Below are 20,983 nucleotides of genomic sequence, written 5' to 3'. Positions count from 1 at the left end.
TTGCTGAAGAAAAGCAAGCCTGGGTCTGGTCAATGCCTGGATGGGGAGGCATCTAGCAACTCTATATAAGCCACCACGAGTTGCAGGAGGATATAAAGGATATATATAACATGTAAGAAAATAAATACACACTTATCATTACAGGAACTGATTCATAAACAATTAGGTACTAAATAAGCAGTGGTGTGTGTGTAACTAAGTAATGCTGTTTTAAAAAATAAAATAAAATAAAGTAAGTTGGGTTAAATGCCTTCTTTAAAAAGCACTTTGAACCTCTCTGTTGTTCTGCATCATTTACCGTACTTGAGTTATTAGGGCCCTCTAATTCAGTCTTTGCATTTAAATAACTAAAATAAATTTTTAAGACACTGTATTCAATATTGCAAAGCAAGAACCTTGGACAAGTCATTTTTCAATGTAATTAACAGAGTTAGATCATTATTTTTTTTTAAAGATACATTTTCTAAACTACAGATGAGAAAGAGAAATTAGGGTAAGTAACAAAGACCAAAATATAAGAAAAGAATACTAAATACGCCCCTAGATGCCACCTTTTTATTAAATCAGTGCAAATTATACTTCTTGTTTTCTGCAAGGGCTTTATTAACAGAATGCACACTAGTTCCATCTTCTCATTAAATCAATGCTAAAGATGCTGTTTCTTCCTTAAGAGCTTAATTAAGGGAATGACTGATCCATCTCCCCATAAACTCTCTTATGAGTTTGATATGAATAGACTTCAATTGCAAGCTATTAGCATTTTGGCTAGATATTTTCCTTGGAGAGAGGCTTCCAGGAAAACCAAGATAATTCAAAAGACTCACTGTCCTAACAAAATAAGCAGTTAGCTATATTAAGAAACAGCTTTTCACACCCCAGTATGGTATAAAAGAGAACAGTTTGTGCACACTTTCAGACTGTAGATTGCAGGACTTTGGAACAGGGGCACTTCTCTTTTATTTCAAGATACTGTAAGTTGATTAAATACTTATATACAACCAAATAACAGGTTTTATTGACTACTGCAGTGAATCTGAGCTTAGTTTTGAAGGTGTTAGATATGTCATTCCCACGAAATAAATGGAGCATGCAGTCCAGTCTTCCATTTTAATCTGACATTTGTTTAATCAAGTTCAATTAGACTTCTAAGCAAATGTGCATCCTTAGACATGCCCTAAAAATGTACCTAATGAAGTGTAGTTGTTCAGGGCAATTGATGAGCACCTGCCTTAAGAGCTTAACTACGTACTCTTAACTATAAGTGTGATACTGTTTCTTATTTTGTAAAGTAGCCCATAGGCCATTTGCCATTTCCCCTTTCAATATGTCAAGCCAATCTTGAAGGGAGTTTGCCTAGTCAGCAGTAACAGGTGGCAAGGTTAGACCTAGGCCAGCCTGATGGTGCTAGGTGGGACTGATGGAAATTTCAGTACAAAAGACACAGAGGGGACACAGTTGTCGAAGGCTGGCCTAGACAGAACCAAAGAACGAGCTGAAGCAAGAATTCTCTGTTTCTTTTTCTCGGATGCAGCTGGGAAGTCAGAGACCTGAGGAAGCTGTTCTGGCTTCTGTTCCTTAGCGAATTATTTATTTTCTCCCAGTTTTATATCCAAAGTTGCCACGTTTAAAAAAATTTTAATAGAAAGAACAGAAGCACACATTTACTATATGAAAACTTCAAAAATGATTGCTCCCTAAGACAGCACTTACTTGTAGGGAAATATTTTGCTGCATTAACAAAGCTGTCAGTCATGTCTCCGAAAACAATCATCATGAGAGGAAGGGAGGCTCCATGAAGGGCTGACATGACGGTGCCCAATATCATTAGCAACTTATCCAAGCAGTCAGCGTAACGAAACTGAAAACAAAAAAAATCCACATGCAGTGTTTTAAGAAAAGTGCATTTACGAAGCACATAAAACAAACATTTGATTGTGTCAGTATTTCACAGATAACACAAAATCACAAGAGAAATCTATTGATTCCCCCCCCCCATTCCTTCTCACTGGCATTAAATCAAGTAAAGAACTGTGGCACTGTTCTACCTTGATCACTTGAGATCCTCTGATGGGGCACTCCTAGTCGTTCCCTATGCTCCTGAGGTAGCTCAAATACGAGTTTTCCTATTGGTTGTGAACAAGTACTTTGGCAAGAGGATGAACACAACTAAAAATGGCCCAATGTAGTATGGGAGCTTTGGCATTCTGCTTTGTGCAGAAGATGTGCTGTTAAGATGCTGGTGGGGTGGGTATGTCAGAAAATATCTAAACCATCTATGCTTTCGAACAAATAGGAGAGACGGGCTGCTTGCTAAAACAGGGGCAGTGTCAGGCATTGGGGTTCCTCTCTTCCTCTTTGCAACCATCCAACGAGCCCAATATTTTGTTGGGCAAAATGTTCCTGCATTGCAGAGGGTTGGACTAGATGATCCTCGTGGTCCTTTCCAACTCTATAATTCTGTGAGTCTAAAAGCAGGGGATTCCAGTGGTCAGCAGCACCCCCTCAGCTTCCCCTATTCAGACATTCAGATGGTATTCATTGATCTGTTTGCATAAATTAATGTGGATGCATTGCTGTTTACTGTATTGTTAATGAGCTAATTGTTGTTGTTTTTCTTGTGTTTTTATTATTAAAGAAAAGAATATGACCGCTCTTCAGGTTCCCTCCTCAGTCTCCTGTTCTCCAAGCTAAATCCCCAGTTTCGTCAAACTTTCTACATAGAACTAGCTTTCAACCCCGTGACCATCTTTGATGTCCTCCTCAGAACTCCTTCCAATGCATCCACACTGATCTCAAGGTGCAGAACTGAATGCAATACAGTAGTACCTTGGTTGTCAAACTTAATCAATTCTGGAAGTCCGTTCCAAAACCAAAGCATTCCAAAACCAAGGTGTGCTTTCCCATAGAAAGTACTGTAATGCAAAACGGATTAATCCGTTCCAGACTTTTTAAAAAACAACCCCTAAAACAACAATTTAACATGAATTTTACTATCTAACGAGACCATTGATCCATAAAATGAAAGCAATAATCAATGTACTGTACCATAAAATAAATAAGACAGTATTGTAGATGATGAAGATTATCACCCACACAGTCAAAAAACAAATTAACCAAAAAAGCCTCAAAAACAAAAACGCCAAATAAATAGCAAAAACAAAAACGCCAAACTTAATCCATCCCGGAAGTCCATTTGACTTCTGAAATGTTCGAAAACCAAGGCGCAGCTTCTGATTGGTGCAGGCACCCTGGAAACAATAGCTGACAGTCGCACCAGACATTTGGCTTCCAAAAAACGTTCGAAAACCGAAACACTTCTGGGTTTTCGGCGTTTGGGAACCAAGGCATTTGAGAACCAAAGCGTTTGAGAACTAAGGTACCACTGTACTCGTGAAATAGGTCTGGCAAATAGTTGACTCAATAGTTTGTTGGTGTTTGTGCTGCCTGATGTGACAAACGAACGTCGCATAAATTTAATAACTGCAATTGCCAAACTGAACTCTACTCATAACATAGTTGTGGGATGTCATTTTGGGAGGCTGAAGAATCTTAAGCAGTTGATTTGCACCAGTTTAAGAAATCAGGCTCTGGCATCAGGAAATGGGAAGGGATGAAAACGAAGGCTTCCAGTACTATAGAGAGTTGAACAAATGCACATTTCTATGCAAATGAAGATGTCGTTCTTTAGGGTTGATGTTTCCTAACATAAGCACCCTATGGATAGCAATCAGTCATACTTATGTCCTTACTCACCTAATATACATTTAATATTTGACACAATAGCCTAGTGCAAATATTATGCAGCCATTCACTACCATATCCTTGCCTCTCCATGTAAACTATTTCTTTCTTCCGATAGCGTTACATCATCAAGACTAACTATGCTGTGTACACATTCTTGTTTACTCTGCATATAGTGTGCTCCCACAGCCGCTTTCAGAAGCGGTGTACACATATGGTTATTCACAATCAATATCACTCCTGTTGTTTCTAATAGAAATACTGCGATTTGATGTGTTTCCCCCCAAATGAGCTTCAATCCTAATTGAGAAAAAAACACAGCCTTGCTGTGTTTTAAGCATGCAATGCGCACACAGCCTTAATTTAACCATGAAGGCTTACCCTAATTAGTGTTTAACAGACTCTGCAGATCCTGGTTAAAGCTAACCATAGTTAACACTGGTCAAGATGTTACACTGCACCACATAATTTATGCTGATAAGAGAATAAGGGGTGAAATTTGCACGTGAGGAAAAAAGAGGTGAGAGTCTACAGTTGATGTCTTATCTATTAAAAGATCACCAGCGCTACATCTGCAATGGGCCTGTAGAAGTGTACATCAATTGAAGTACAGTACAATATACACATGGAACAGAGCTTACCATTGTAAATGGGCTGACCTTCTTAGGCTTCTCTTTGCTTGGCTTTTCTTTACTGCTGAACAGATAATAAATAGCTTTGTGAGATTTCAGAGAAGAACCAAGTTTAACCGTTAACAATAAACAAAAACAAAATTTCCCCTTGAAGGCATAAAATAAAAGCAAATTGCATTTGTTCTTGTGTGATGCATTTTGCAGCTATTTCTAAAGCCCCTTTTAAAATGTGTGTGCATGCAACATCTCTTAAGTCAGTCTCATATCACCACCAAATTATGGTCAGACACCAGTAACAGCAGGCATTAAAATACAAAATCTAAAATCCCTTTCTGCTCCTCAGAATTGGCAGCTCTGTAATTTTGGGTTGACATAGGATTTCAAACTAGCACACCAGGGCCGGCAACATTATACTAGGGTTGTGTATTCTCAGAGGGATTTAAGGCTTTTCCGAATTGAAACAGGTATCCATCAAAGCATCTGAACTGAATCAGGCTGCTCCTGAATCCTGGGATTGCATCAGAGCTTCTGAGATTTCAGAGGGCGCAGAGGAACATGTCATTGGTTTATTTGCATGTCATTTCTGCACAACATTTCCCCCCAAATTGGCTCAGAACATATCAAATGAACAGCAGTGGCAAGTCAAAAATTACACATAATTACAAGCATTCTACAAGGTATTCAACAAATATTCACCCTAGTTAGTTTATACCAGACTTCCTCAACCTCGGCCCTCCAGATGTTTTGAGACTACAATTCCCATCTTCCCTGACCACTGGTCTTGTTAGCTAGGGATCATGGGAGTTGTAAGCCAAAAACATCTGGAGGGCTGAGGTTGAGGAAGCCTGGTTTATAAATTTTAGACAGCAGCCATATATCTCACTAGCACACACACCCCACCCCCAACAATCTCATCTCTCAGTTTAGTTCTCATCTCTCATTTTTCCTCTTCTCATCTGTCTTTTTCTTTTAGGCTGAACTTTACATATTTATATTATCGTATGTGTTTACAGCATCTGTTTTGCTATTTCAAACAAATCACGGTTTCCCATTACAGCTGTACGCAGAGGACAGCATGGTTTGTCCAAACCACAATGATTTAAACCAGGATTTGAAACCACAGTTTTGATCCTGGATTGCTATATTCTGATGTAACCTATTCAGACATAACAGGACCCCCGAAATGTATTCCAAAGAGCAAAAGGAAGCTTTAAACATCTTCTCCTAGGGCACAAAGGGGAAGGGAGAGCATGTGAGCCTCTCTTGCTTGTCATAATTCTGAACCAAAGTTGTTTAGAATTATGAGCACATCCATGGCATATGCTTCAAGCAGTCTTATACCGCTTTAGCAGGCATGGCTTCACCCAAAGTACCCAGTAATTTGTTAAGGGTACTGAGAGTTGTTAAGAGACCCCTTTAAGAGCTACAGCTCCCATGGCTCTTTGAGGGATGCCAAGACTGGTAAAGAGGTGAAGATCAAACCTATCCATTCTTAAGGAAATCAGCCCTGAGTGCTCACTGGAAGGACAGATCCTGAAGCTGAGACTCCAATACTATGGCCACCTCATGAAAAGAGAAGGCTCCCTGGAAAAGACCCTGATGTTGGGAAAGATGGAGGGCACAAAGAGAAGGGGACAACAGAGGACTAGATGGTTGGACAGTGTTCTCGAAGCTACCAGCATGAGTTTGACCAAACTGCGGGAGGCAGTGGAAGACAGGAGCGCTGGCGTGCTGTGGTCCATGGGGTCACGAAGAGTCAGACACGACTAAACAACTAAACAACAACAATAAATGTATAGTGTGGATGTGACTATTTATGAACTGATCCAAACACATCTAATCAGTTTCCCCTACATTTGATATATAGAGATAGAGAAGAAAATGTGTGTGAGAGGAGGGATCAGGGAGGCCTCCTTTCTAGCATACTGAGGTGTTGATGGTCCAGCCCTACTGGAATCAACGAAGCAGGGAGACCATGCTGAAGATGCCAGGTCACTCAGCCTTGCAGAGGATAAGGTGGGGCTTGAGGGGCTTTGGGTGTGGATTCCAGCCATGGAGAAAGGGAAATGAAGGGGAATATGTGAGAGAGTGGAACTGAGGAGGAATAAGCAGAGGCCCTGGAAGTAAACAGGGTGGGGAACTGAGGGAAATTAACAGCAGCTGAGAGCAAGATGCTGGCTATGATAGGAATAAGGGGAAACAGCATCACCTGTGGTAAATTCAGAGGTTACAGCTGGAAAAAAAAGGAAATGGCAAATAACACCAGAGAAGGAGGAAACAGGGAAGAGAGGAAGGAGGGGCCCCAAGTCTGGGGCATCCTACCTCACCAATGGGCTAAGTAGCAAAAGCATAACGAAGAGGGTGTCTGGAAATGAGAAGAGCCCGAAACATTAGAGGGCACTGGGGCTCTTAAGGCATTTGGGACCCACAAGAAAGTGAGATGGGAATCTTCACAACACAATCTTTACTTGCCTGCAGGCTAGGCAATTTGTCCTTGATTTCACCTCCCACACAAAACTAGACATGAAGCTTCCTAAAAGGTTAATGTGAGCCGCTTTGCATTGCAATAACACCTACATTATTTTTTTACTGTTAGAACACAATAGAGCAACATAATTGACGTGTGATGTCCTGTCTCCCGGCAGGCTTGTGTTTCTAAGAGCTAGACAGTATCACTAGACAGTAATGCCTCAGGTGAAGCTTTCTCCTAGCAGTTAGCGGCAATGATGGGATAAGGTACAACTGCCAAACTTCTGCCTACAAGCACCGATTATTATCTGTAAGGAAGGGGGATTAGTAAAATCTGAGCAAATTCATACATGGCTGGCAAAGTGCCAAATGTGGTTTCAAGCTTTCTGAATTAATCAAGATCCAAAATCGTAAATATATTTGTAATGCCCCAAGGCCATGTCAAAAAGTAGTCAAAAAAGAACATACCAATGATTATAATGTCAGACTGTTTCTAGGTTGTTGTATTTTTGAATAATGTTTATTGTTGTTGTTTTTTAAAAACCCTTATACTTTTTACTCAGGATGGACAAATTAGTCAGTTCTGGTTCTCTGTTTCTCATTTATCCAATCTTAAATCAGTTGTCCACATTTCCATAGCAATTTATGATTTTTGCCTTTTTAAAAAAATGAAAATTTGTCAGCATCTTAGGATGTATTTCTCCTAATGCACACCATTTTTTGTTGGAAGTTTTCCCTAATGTAATACATTAGTGTATGTTATTTTCATCTATCTATGCCTTTAAAAGATTCTTCTACGGATTAGATTAGAAGGATGGAGAATTAGATTGTGAAATTCAGAGACGTGTGAATTTCAAAAAGATGCTTCACATACTGTTTTGGAAAATGCAGTTTGTTACGTTTGCCTTTAAATATGAACAGGATTTAATTTCTACCCTATCCTTAATTTTGACAAACAAACTATGTAATAACAGACAGAGAGTAAAACTACCAAGATGACAATATGTTTTTCTACCATGTCTGCAGATCACAAATTAATGTAGAGATACACCAAAAGAGATACATTATTAGATGTTGCTGGCTTCCCTAAAATCCAAGAGTCAGCCGGCAAATAACTTGAACAGACTAGTTGCATTTGAAAGGCTGTGTATAACTAGGTGATGTTTTCCTCCATGAACAGGAAGCATTATGAAGCAAGTAAGACAAACTCATGGACTGTAAATGCAGGAAAATACCCACCTTTTCCTTTCATCTTGAGAAGCATTATTTCTTTCAGCCATCTCTTCAAGCTTTCCGTTCATGTTTGTCTTTGCTTGGCTCTCTGATGCCATTTCTGCCTGATGAGCAAATGGAATCTTTCAGGAAATTAAATAACAAACCACTTTAGGTCTTAAAGAAACATGCAGCTAATGGAACTACAACATGCACGCAAGCAAATGCCGCTTTTAAACCAAATGGCCTTCTCCAAAAATAGCATTCAGAACAACCGGCCAGTAATTATTTTGTATTAAATAAAATGATACATTGGACAACCTTCAGGTGGGGTAACATGAAATTCACCAGAGTAGGTTTTTTTTTTAAAAAAAAAAAAACCTGTTGTGTTGTTTCATTTAAATTTGGGCATACATTAATATGGATTTTGGATCCTTGATCGAAATAGTTTTGTGGAATTAATTACAGAGTGAAAAAAGGACCAAAGTACAGTATTCTATTTAATAGTTTGGCACTCTCACTCTCACTTTCACACACTCAGTCTCTGCTTTTTTAAAACACAGCATTTAAGTGTACATGATACACAAAACCAGTGCTTTTTTAAAATAAAAAAATCTTTAGGAGTACTCTAATTTTGACTCAAGAAAATAACCATTTTATAGTTCAAATTGGGAAAAATAAATACAGTAAATGGACAAAAGTACAAAGATTCACAAAATGTTTAGGGGTATGTGTACCCCTGCATCCACCAGAAAAAAAAGAACTGCACAAAACTCAGAAAAAAGTAGAAAAATGCAGACTTACCAAAAGTTGGGGTTCTTCTTTCTTGTCTTTAATTCTTGAAATGTTGAGAAGCTATGAGTTGCAGTGAAACGGCCGGTGATGGGAGGTAGGTGATATGGCAAGTTACTGTTCTGTTACATAAAGCAGTGAGTGACAAGGCAAATGCTTGTTATAACAGATATTTGCAGGCTGTTCCTGCTCCCCTTGGACCTTGCCTACTCCCAGGGAGACTCCACCTCCTTCCAGACTTAATGTTTAACACAGTCAGAGCTGTCACTTAGGAACCTCTCTCTCTCATAAATCCACCTGAATAAAGAGCCCTTCCTGTTTTCATGATGCTTTATAAGGTCAGAATCTGCTTCCCAAAATATCAGTATCAACTACTATTTTCTTCTTTCTCTTTTTTTGGAAGTTTTAAAAGTACTCTCTAGTATTACAGAGCACAAACAGTAGAAGAATAGGTAAACTATTGGAGATAAAAAGACAGGAAATCTAAAAATGGGAGAGATGGAAATAATGTTTTAGGGAAGGGATTGAAGATTCCAGAAAGGGAGTAGTCAAAATATTGTATAATAATAAAAAAATATACATATGATATACAATATGATATTTTATATATATATATATATATATATATATATATCCTATTTGCTAATTTAAATGACATGTTAAAAGGTAAAGGTAAAGGGACCCCTGACCGTTAAGTCCAGCCAGGACGACTCTGGGGTTGCGGCACTCATTTCACTCTATAGGCCGAGGGAGCCGGCGTTTATCCGCAGACAGCTTCCGGGTCATGTGGCCAGCATGACTAAGCTGCTTCTGGTGAACCAGAGCAGCGCACAGAAACGCCGTTTACCTTCCTGCTGGAGTTGTATCTATTTATCTACTTGCACTTTAAACGTGCTTTCAAACTGCTAGGTTGGCAGGAGCAGGGACCGAGCAACAGGAGCTCACCCCGTTGCGGAGATTCAAACCGCTGACCTTCTGATCGGCAAGCCATAGCATGTTTACTTAAAACTATATTTCCTAGCACTAGCTGGACCTCAAGGGAGTTGGAATCCAAAACATCTGGAGAACATCAGCTGGGCAAAATCTGCCACAGTAAGTTTGTTTCACAGGAGTCAGCAAACTTTTTCAGCAGGGGGCCGGTCCACTGTCCCTCAGGCCTTGTGGCGGACCAGACCCACCCTCTCCCAAAAGGGTTAAGAGTGCGCCTGCCCACAGCAAGAGTGCCCAATGCACGCACACACACCCCACCGCCACTCATGGCATCTCCTGCTCTGCTCTGTCTCCAATGTTGGCGACGAGAAAGCCGAACTTTTTGACGTGGCGCTCGTTGTCGGATAATGGGAGTCGTAGTCGCAAAACATCTGGAGGGCCGGGTTTGGCCACCACAGGTTTAGGACATTGATTTTTGGGTGGGACTTACTTTAGAGTAAATAATATGCCCATAGAATTGTGATGTAAGTCTTCCAAAGTGTTTCTTCATATTGTATGTAAACGTGTCTAATGGTATACAGTCATACCTCAGGTTGAATGTGCTTCAGGTTGAGTGCATTTAGGTTGCGCTCTGCAGCAACCCGGAAGTAACAGAGTGTGTTACTTCCGGGTTTCGCTGCTCGTGCATGTGCAGACGTTCAAAATGACGTCACGCGCATGTGCGGAAGTGGCAAAACGTGACCCACGCACGCACAGACATGCCGTCGCGTCTTACGTTCTATTCAGGATACGAATGGAGCTCCAGAACGGATCCCGTTCACATCCCGAGGTACCACTGTATGCTATTTTTTTTAAAAGGTAAAGGACCATTGCTGTCAACTGTTATGTACTGAAGTTCTCACCCTGGGCCAGCAGGGGGATACTGTAGATAGTTCAGGTCCACATATGCAAATAAGGGATCGAAAGTGACGTTCGGTGATTGGATATTTACAGAAAATGGCTACTGTTTCGTTCTAGTGGAGCTCTATATAAGCAGGCTGGCTGAACCCTTCAGTTCAGTTCAGTTCTGGCCTGTGAATAAACAAGAGCTGTTTGAAGAATTGCTGTGTCGTCTGATATGTTCACCCACAACTTAACACTGGCGATGAAGGTGGGATGGATGGATAACAGAGCACAGCATACAAAAATGAATTATATTAAGGGAAATTGCTTACAGAAATCTGTGCATTAGTCAAAACGGCATACAAAAATGGAACTGTTGGGAGAAATTTGCACTAAAATACAAATGAATTTTCCTGAGGCTTTAAAAAATAATAATAAATTGCTGCCAAAATTTGTAGAATGGAATTTAAGATTGGAAAAATGAGAAAGAGAAAGAACCTAAATGGACAAATCCATCCATCCCGTCTCATCTATAACACCACCTCCAGCTGGGGGACTGTCTCCTTTTCTTCACCTTCTGGAAAAAACTTTAGCTAGTAGTTTCTGTGGCAGTCAGTCACCTGTGCTCCTCAGTCATACAAACGGATACTTAATAGAGCTATTGACTTAACAAAGGGACTGGTTTGATCGCTTTAGCAGCCTCCTTTGTTACAGCCCCTTACTTTATAGATTTGAACCACAAGTTTGGAGGGGACCCCAGGATGACATTCGGACTTATCACCACCACCCCGCAATTCTATAGTGATACTTTTCAGAGAAACAACCCAGAAATGCCATTACTGTATTTTAAGGGATGAATGCATTTGTTCTTCTACAGACCTCATGTCAGACTAATTATATTTATTATTATATTATTATGCTAGTCTTTATACAAAGATGACAGATCATGGGCATAGCTGGGGGGCAGGGGGGCAGCTGCCCCCCCCATCAATAAAAATCAATAAAGGGAAGTTTTTAATGACTGATGTTTTAATGTATTTTTAATTGTTTGTTGGAAGCCACCCAGAGTGGCTGGGGAAACCCAGCCAGATGGGTGGGGTATAAATACATTATTATTATTATTATTATTATTATTATTATTATTATTAAAATACATAGCTAACTGAGGTTCTGCCCCCCTAACAAGAGTCCTACCCCCCTAACAAAAGGCCTACCCCACCAACAAAAATCCTGGCTACACCCATATGACAAATAGTACTATGTTTTTTAAATGTTTATTTTAACTAAGTAAGTAGTTCTGTCAGTACAAGGACTTTTTCCTCCTCCTCCTGCGATCTCCCCCATCTGTTCTAGGGGTTCCCTCAACACTCTGGAGCATATGTCGGGAGGGTGCAGGGTGTGTGTGTGTGTGTGTGTGTAGTGTAGGGAGGAAATCCTGTTGCACTAGTGATAATCCTTGAGTTGATGGGAGAAGATAGTAGAATAGCACTATATATTCTGGCCATACTGTCCTAAACATGTCTACTCAGAAGCCAGACCAACAGAGTTCAATGAGTCCATTAGTCTTAGTCAAATATAAGTAAGCCTTCCTTTTTAAACCCACTTGCTATGGAATAAGACCCATTGAACATAGTGAGGCTTATTTCTATGTAAGCATGCATAGGACTGCCTTGTTAAGTGTTCCAGAATGCATTCGAACACTTGTGAATGTACATAACAATTATCTTGATGAATCAGACGAAAATCTATCTAGTTCAGCATACTGTATTTAGCTTAGTCCTGGGCACCTGTAAGAAGAAAGTGCCCATGAAGGGCACATGAAGGCAATGACTGTGCCCTGTTGTTGGCACTCTGATTTGCTGAGGTATACTACCCCTGTACATGTAGGTTACATTGACCTACCATGATTGATAGACATTAATAAATCTATCCTCCATGAATTTGACCAACCCAGTTCAAAGCCTTATAAGGTAGCTTCATATTTGGTGGATGTGGAAAGACACCCAACACCCACATCCTCACAACTAGGTAAAAATTAACAAATATATATTATGCAACTTTTGATTACACAGAACTAATTTATATCTGCAATTATATGAGCCATAGAAATCGTCTCAACCTTCCAGGTGTTTATGCGGCAAGATAATACTTGAACAATTAAAACATGCCAAGAAAAGGATGGCAAAAAAAAAAGTTAGCCTTTTCTTTGGGACTAGACAGCTCTAGTCCCTAAAACAGCTCTTTGGGTTGTGGTTTCCATGTTGCTGGAAGTCGACACGGATGCTACAATCCAAAGAGCTACTTCAGACACACGTGCCATTTGTTTTATTTATATGCCCCTTTAGGTGTGTTACATGCCATAGGACAAGCAGCTTTGGTTACTGACGTGGTATAGGTAAAGGTAGAGGGACCCCTGACCGTTAGGTCCAGTCACGGATGACTGTGGGGTTGCGGTGCTCATCTTGCTTTATTGGCCAAGGGAGCCGGTGTACAGCTTCCGGGTCATGTGGCCAGTATGACTAAGCCACTTCTGGTGAACCAGAGCAGCGCACGGAAATACCATTTACCTTCCCGCCAGAGCGGTACCTATTTATCTACTTGCACTTTGACGTGCTTTCGAACTGCTAGGTTGGCAGGAGCAGAGACCGAGCAATGGGAGCTCACCCTATTGTGGGGATTCGAACCGCGACCTTCTGATCGGCAAGTCCTAGGCTCTGTAGTTTAACCCACAGTGCCACCCGCGTCCCATTGACGTGGTATAGAACTGTCTGCCATATTTCATTTGAAAAAAACAGTGGGTTGGGTAGGAGGGTGGATGGATGGGTGGATGGAAGAGAAAAGGAACTGGAGACACCATTCTATCACATTTTCCTAAAGCAGCAATCCTATTCTCACCTGTCTGGGAGTAAGTTGCACTGAACTCAGTACAGCTTACTTCTGAGTTATGTATAGGATAGCATTGTAAGGGCATTTCAGCAACATTGGGGCCACCTCTGAGCACATACAGCTATGCTCCTGATTAATGGCAATAACCTGACGGTATTCTATCAGATGACAGACATTAGGCAGCTACCACTACTACTAATTTATTATTTATACCCCACCCAGCTGGGTTTCCCCAGCCACTCTGACTTATGTCAGGCTGCCCTTTTGGGTGCCTGCTAAAACTACTTTTGTTTAGGCAAGAAGAAGAAGAATTTGGATTTGATATCCCGCTTTATCACTGCCCTAAGGAGTCTCAAAGCGGCTAACATTCTCCTTTCCCTTCCTCCCCCACAACAAACACTCTGTGAGGTGAGTGAGGCTGAGAGACTTCAGAGTAGCGTGACTAGCCCAAGGTCACCCAGCAGCTGCATGTGGAAGAGCGGAGACGCGAACTCAGTTCACCAATTACGAGTCTATCGTTCTTAACCACTACACCACACTGGCAAGCCAATCCAGACATGTAGCATGTTGACACGTGTTTTAATCTGGTTTTACCTTAATGCTGGTTTTAATTTCTTTTTAATGTTTTAAATAGTTGTGTTTTACTGATAACTTCATTATTATTTTCTTTTTGTAAACTGCTTTGAGGTTTGTTTTTACAATCAAGCAGTATATAAAGTTTGTAAAATAAAATAAAGAAATTAGCAAAATAGGTTATTCTTGACTTAAGCAGGAAGCCATTGTGGCTACATCGGCCAACCTGCACATGCTTTCTTCTATTTGGAAGGGCCACTAAATGTTTGACAGCAACATATGTATTTTTGCAGGGGAGGTCTGCTAATAATTTGTGGACTGAAAACACACATTTATGAGAAATGAGAAATATGCACATTAGAACCCTGGAAATATGAACAAGTTCAGCTACCACCACATTTTTTTAATGGCAGCACTTACTACTATTTTTTATAGGCTTTTCATTCCCCAAAGTTTTCTCAGCTACTTTAATACCTTTTACATATTTGCTAGCCAAGGGAAACAGAAACAGAAATTCATATCTACAGCTTATCACTTTACTTTGTGCAAGGGAAAAATAAAGTTTATAAAACAACCACTTCATTAGAAAGCTTTATCTGTAGGCATGGCACTTTCCAGAGCCATTTTTTCCCCCTTGGAAGGTTAACTTGTAGGTGCAATCTCCATCCATGCTTCTATAACATCACCAGTTTGGTGTTTGTCAAAAAATATGTGTAGTGATTGGATTGATGTTCTTCTCTCTGTTGAACCCCCCACCCTCACATCAATAACAACAAAGAAAAACCTGGATGCTTATTGATGTCTCCCAAAGAACCACAGGAAGCCAATTACAGTGGTACCTCAGGTTAAGTACTTAATTTGTTCCGGAGGTCCATACATAACCTGAAACTGTTCTTAACCTGAAGCACCACTTTAGCTAATGGGGCCTCCTGCTGCTGCTGCATCACCGGAGCACGATTTCTGTTCTCATCCTGAAGCAAAGTTCTTAACCTGAAGCACTATTTCTGGGTTAGCGGAGTCTGTAACCTGAAGTGTATGTAACTCAAGGTACCACTGTATACTGAGTCGGACAACCATTATCTCAGCACTGACTGGCAGCAGCTCTCCATGGTTTTAGACACAGGTCTTATGCAGTCCCACCTGGAGATGCCTAGAACTGAGCATGTGCTGTGCCATTGAGCTATTAAAAAATAAATAAATAGAGTCCTGCCTGGTGGCTTTGTCTGTAAGGCAATTTTCAGATTAGACGAAGAGTCAGGAACTTTGCCTTCGCGTGGGAATGTGCTTGCTACCTAGAAGATGGCTGGCCGTTGTTTTGAATTGCTCCCTGTGGCTGCTGCTTCAGTATGGCAACAAGGTGCTTTTAAGCGGTGATTTGACCCAGAAATAGAGGGGTTTTCTTGTGCCAAAGCAAGCCTCCCAAACAAGAGATTTTTCAGCAGCACAGAGCAAATCCTCATATTCCTGTGGTGAGCTGCTAATCCCAAACAAGGTTCCTACATGTAGGCAGTTCCCCTTGCCTTTTATTAGGGGCTAAGAACTTGGAGAAGGAGTAACCATGTCAGAATAAATGTTCATCAACAGGTTCCAAGCTCTTGCTGTGCAGGTTCATTTCCCAGTGCACATTCACTGGGGTTATTACTGGACGCATGGCATATTGTCATTAGACGTATCACATGCTATGACCAACAGGTGTGATGTCATTGTATCCCTCATTACTTGGGTTATCAAGGCTGTGGACAATTGTTAAGGAGGAAATGTGCCTGGTAGGTTTGTGTGTGGCTTAGTTACTCTCCATACAACCATACAACCAGGAGAGTCCATACTCTCCAGGGCTTAGTTACTCTCCATACAACCAAATGCTGTTTGTTTCTTGCATTGGGAAGCCTGCTTCTGCTTATTTGTTTTAAATTGTAAGATTAAGAAGCTCTTTGAAAACCGCATGCGGAGGACTTGCAGGTTGTTTTCTAAATCATATGTTACATTTGTTGGCTAATGGGTCTCTCATGGGTTGAAATCCATCTTGGCAGATTTAAAAAAGGAAACAGGGGAAGCAATTAGCCTGAGCTGCGCTTTGAGAAGGATCCTGGTGGGTTGTTGTTGTTTTTTTAATACATTGGTTATTTTTGTTGTGTTTTTAAAAATAAGTATTTTAACTTGTTAGCTACCTTGGGAGGATTTGTTTCCTGGAAGGCAGAATGATGGGTGATGGTGTCATCATCACCATTGAGGTTGACTGGACACATTTGTTCATTTTAAGATTTAGACACCACTAGACTCTAGATCTTCTTTGACATACACCTTCTTGTCAATTTCATACTAGGCTCCATTACTTTGGTCACCTCATGAGAAGAGAAGACTCCCTGGAAAAGACCCTGATGTTGGGAAAGATGGAGGGCACAAGGAGAAGGGGACGGCAGAGGATGAGATGGTTGGATGGTATTCTCGAAGCTACCAGCATAAGTCTGTCCAAACTGCGGGAGGCAGTGGAGGACAGAAGTGCCTGGCGTGCTCTGGTCCATGGGGTCACGAAGAGTCGGACACGACTAAACGACTAAACAACCACAACATGGCTATGCAAAAAAGAAAAAGCACTTGGCACATGCTCAGATGATTAAACAGCACAATCCAAGAAAAAGCCCTGAAATTAAAAAACAAAAACAAAGAAACACTGGTTTCTGTGGCTGAGTTGTGGCTCCAATTAAACTGCGCTCTAGCTATCCCCAGGAACATGCTTATTAATGCCCAGAATGGGCATGTTAGGGGAACAATTTCGCCCAAGTCAGATGAAATTGGGCTAGGATTTCACATTGTACTGTGACAAGGAAAAAAGCCTGCAAAAATGTTATCATGGATACCAGAGCAAGAAATTGCTTTCTCTCTTTCTATGTAAAGTCTGCAAGGTAGAAACCATTACCATCAAGAGAAAGCCAAAATGACAAAAATCATCATGGTTTTCTTTTCTGGCTAATCAATATATGTCTGACTCTTTTAAGTACCTTCTTACTGCTTGGCTAGCATTGTTTGCGTTAGGGCTATTTTGCTTAAAAATGGATGTCAGTGAACTCGATTCACCGAGAAAGAAATATTATGGCACTAAATCTATATAGTGTACAACATCAGCCTTTGAACTGAGGAGGTAATAAATACCTCATTCGCTTGCTTTGTTCCCTTATATAATGTGCTCTTGTAAATGAAAAATAAAACATTTATGAAACCTTGTAGCTGTAAAATATTAAACAACTTGTGTCCAATGTACGTAAGTGTGATCACACTGAGATCTCTAGGAATAAACTAGAGCTTACCATCTGCATGACATATTTGGTGAATAAGGACAAGGAGAGAGACTTTTAAAAATTCTATTCTAAAATAAGTGGATTTAGGGCAGCACAACCAGAATCTAGGGAGCACCACAGAGCAGAGCAACTATTGAGCAGAATGGAAGGCAAGAAGCAGAGGATAAATTTTGGCCTCGCACAGGGCACTGCGGAAATTTGAAAGACCAAAGTCCTCCCTTGTTAAATTGTAGAACATATTTTCAAAGATCTGCCATAGTGGAGGCTGGTGCACAGTGTAAATGGGGCACTGCCCCACTAACCTGAGTCCACCCTCAGCCCAGCTCTCGCCTGGCTGCCCTCCAACTTACAACCAGCAACTTACAAGATAGCACTGCCTTGTTCTCTTCCCTAGTCCATAGTCTCAGGAATCATTCATGCTGTTGTTTAATGTGGGTAACAAGGGAAATTAGGGATGCGGGTGGTGCTGTGGGTTAAACCACAGAGCCTAGGACTTGCCGATCAGAAAGTCAGCGGTTCGAATCCCTGTGACGGGGTGAGCTCCCGTTGCTCAGTCCCTGCTCCTGCCAACCTAGCAGTTCGAAAGCATGTCAAAGTGCAAGTAGATAAATAGGTACCGCTCCAGCGGGAAGGTAAACGGCATTTCCATGCGCTGCTCTGGTTTGCCAAAAGTGGCTTAGTCATGCTGGCCACATGACCCAGAAGCTGTACGCCGGCTCCCTCGGCCAATAAAGCAAGATGAGCACCACAACCCCAGAGTCGGCCACGACTGGACCTAATGGTCAGGGGTCCCTTTACAAGGGAAATTGAGTACGGTATTTCCTCCTTTGTTGTTGTTGCTGCTGCTGTTTTACTACACTTTAGCTGAATAGTGTAGAAAGAAAGAACCCTACTGTTAGGTTTATAAGCTAAAGAAATACATAACACAAAGGGGAAAGGGTTTGGGAAGGAAGAGGGCGGGGGGGGGGGGGAAGCAAACTTAGGCACTAGTCATTAGTTACAAAGTACGGTAGATCAGGTAGTAATTGAGCTGGTAGGGAGATGGAGCTAAGCACAACGGAAAAGCTACTGCTTCCTGCCCCTCTGAGGGCCTGAGTGAGGGCTGATGGTAGCTGGAAGGTGCAAGATTATCAGCTCAGATACTTGGACTATATCAGTATCTGCTGCTCATACGACTCATCACATGAGTAAAAGCAATTTTCCTCTTCAGATATGACATAGCAGCATGAAAAACAGATGTTCAAGGCGATCATGCATCCTATTTCCCCCTACTTTACCATAATAATTGAATCCACTCTCTTCTTTTAAGATTGAGCTTGTTTTTTTGAAGACACCTATTTGACTCATTGCTGTTGGATCAGTTTAAAGTAGAGAACTTCAGTTAAATTGGGTATGTGAATTATGGGGCCATTATGCATCATTTTAATACCGCAAGAGACTACAGTCCCAACCTTTCTCCCTTCTTAACACCAAAAACAGGACAACCTAAACAACACAGGATGTCTGGCGATTCTTTGTACAGCTACCAAAAAAACATATTTCCTACCACTGAGGAATCTTGTGATATTTTAAGCTTTGAACTCATAGCTGAAGAAACAGGCCATTCTTATCTGGGAGCACTTTAAACACCAGTTTCCCTATGTAACCTGCTGGGATTTAGGAAGTCTTGTGTATATATTCAAATATATCATGTAGAAAGTCTGCTGATAAGGTCTGCCCTGGAAAATAATAGCAGTTATCAGAAGGAACAGCAGAGAATAAAAGAAATTTGTTGTTGGTTAAACCTTAAACAAATCGTATTAAGGTGGAAAATCAGTTTGCCGAACATAAAAAAGTCCCATGTAAAAAGAAAGGGGGGTGGTGGTTAAAACTATTTCTTTGGGTTGCAACATGTCTCTTCGTGACATAACCGTGAGTGAAATGCCCTTTGTTCAATGACATCACTTGCAAAATTAATCTATAACATCCGTTTCTCATTCAGCTCAGTGGAAATCCCCTTAATTTATAACAAAATGTTATAGTCTGAATTGTTATGACTCATCATGGGATCAGAAATATCTCTGTTCAGCTCTGTCTATATCTTCATCAGTGGGATTTAACTTCTGCAGGACTGGGAGGTTGTTGGTTTGTGCTTTGTCAACCACATCCTTTTTAAATTAGAGGTCTGGCTTGCCAAAGTTATAAATGATAGTTTCACAGGAGTAGCTCTGAATCCCCACCTCTCTGCTCCTTCCCCTCCAACCCAATTGCTCCTTCCCTCTTACTTGCAGGAGTAAGCAGAAGCAAACAGGATTCCATTTGCCTCCGGAGCCCATAGGTGAAAGCCCTAAATGCAGCAATTTTTGCTACGTCGAACTTTTGAAGTATAACTTCCTCTGAAGGAGCAGTTTCGCAGCTTGGGGGTCCTCCTGGATGCTTTGCTGTCGCCCAAGGCTCAGGTGGCCTCAGGTGCCCAGAGTGCCTTCCATCAGCCTCGGCTGGTGGCCCAACTATGCCCCTATCTGAACAGGGATAGCTTAACTACTGTTGTCTATGCTCTGGTAACCTCAAGGTGGTTATATGTAGGGCTGCCTCTGAAGACAGTTCGGAAACTTCAGCTAGCACAGAATTCAGCAGCCAGGTTGCTCACTGGAGCAAGAGGGTTTGAGCATATTACACTGACCATGGTCCGACTGCACTGACTACCAATTAGTTTCTGGGCCCAATTCAAAGTGCTGGATTTGACCTATAAAGCCTTTATAGCCTATAAAGCCTATAAAGCTCAGGACTGCAATACCTCAAGGACCACCTCTTTCCATATGAATCTACCCAAACCCTGAGATTATCCTCTAAGGCCCTTCTTCGTGTGCCTCCTCCTCCTCGAGAGGTCTGGAGGGTGGCAACACTCCCAGGCCTTCTCTGCAGTGGCACCTGTGGGATAAATGGGTAAGAAAAGCTTAGCATAAACAACCATACCTTGCTGTTGTAACTGCTTACATTGCGAAGGAACAGGAAACTCGTGGTAATAAGTCAAGTTAAGAAATCACTGAGAGTAGCTGAAAGATAATGCCTTATAAGGTACTAGGAAGGTGTGTGGGTGGTTCAGAACCACAAGGGGAAAAGGAGGGAGAACAGTTAGAAAACTATTGCGCATGCTTAAATAGGCTCTGAATATTAGTCAAACCGCCCCTGGTGGAGCTAGAGCTAATCAGCATGATCATGGGATGTATTTAACGGAGGGGGTACATATCAAAAGGAAAACATGGCACCTTCATTATACAACTTTAGGTGCCAGGCAAAAATGTTCCTTTTTAACCAGGCCTTTGGTTGATTTGACTGACATCCTATGCCCTTTTTAAATGTGTGTGTGTGGGGGGGAGTTATTGGGTTGTTGTTTTTAATTTGATTGTGTATTTTGTGGTGTTATATTTTGATTTTATTCTGTGAACCGCCCTGAGACCTCCGGCTAAAGGGCAGTATATAAAATCAATAAACAATAACAACAACAACAACAAGGCACACTCTGGCTGTATACACACTATACCTTTAAAGCACATTCAAAGAACAAATCCCACCCCCTCAAAGAATTCT

The 20,983-nt window shown here is 41.2% G+C and overlaps 1 protein-coding gene across 11 annotated transcripts in view; it reads right to left on the bottom strand.

The window, feature by feature from the left end:
• The window catches only part of ABCB1 (ATP binding cassette subfamily B member 1), a 62,935-nt gene extending 42,530 nt beyond the window's left edge, over positions 1–20,405 (bottom strand). Inside the window, exons 1-5 of one of the 11 annotated variants that reach the window (XM_083405721.1) lie at positions 20,369–20,405; positions 8,859–8,968; positions 8,082–8,175; positions 4,383–4,434; positions 1,711–1,858 (exon numbers count right to left, since the gene is read on the bottom strand). In XM_083405721.1, the coding sequence (XP_083261847.1) occupies positions 1,711–1,858; positions 4,383–4,434; positions 8,082–8,173 (292 nt within the window). In that variant the 5' untranslated portion in view covers positions 8,174–8,175; positions 8,859–8,968; positions 20,369–20,405. Of the gene's footprint in view, positions 1–1,710; positions 1,859–4,382; positions 4,438–8,081; positions 8,198–8,858; positions 9,105–20,368 lie in introns of those variants that run through there. The other 10 variants (XM_083405723.1, XM_083405718.1, XM_083405716.1 and 7 more) reach the window with 10 other exon arrangements.
• Between the last annotated feature and the right edge of the window lie 578 nt (positions 20,406–20,983).

Source organism: Podarcis tiliguerta (assembly GCF_965153285.1).
Source record: "Podarcis tiliguerta genome assembly, chromosome: 12".
Lineage (NCBI taxonomy): Eukaryota > Metazoa > Chordata > Lepidosauria > Squamata > Lacertidae > Podarcis > Podarcis tiliguerta.
The sequence above is the reverse complement of the archived record's forward strand: the minus strand, read 5'-3'. Positions and strand labels throughout refer to the sequence as shown.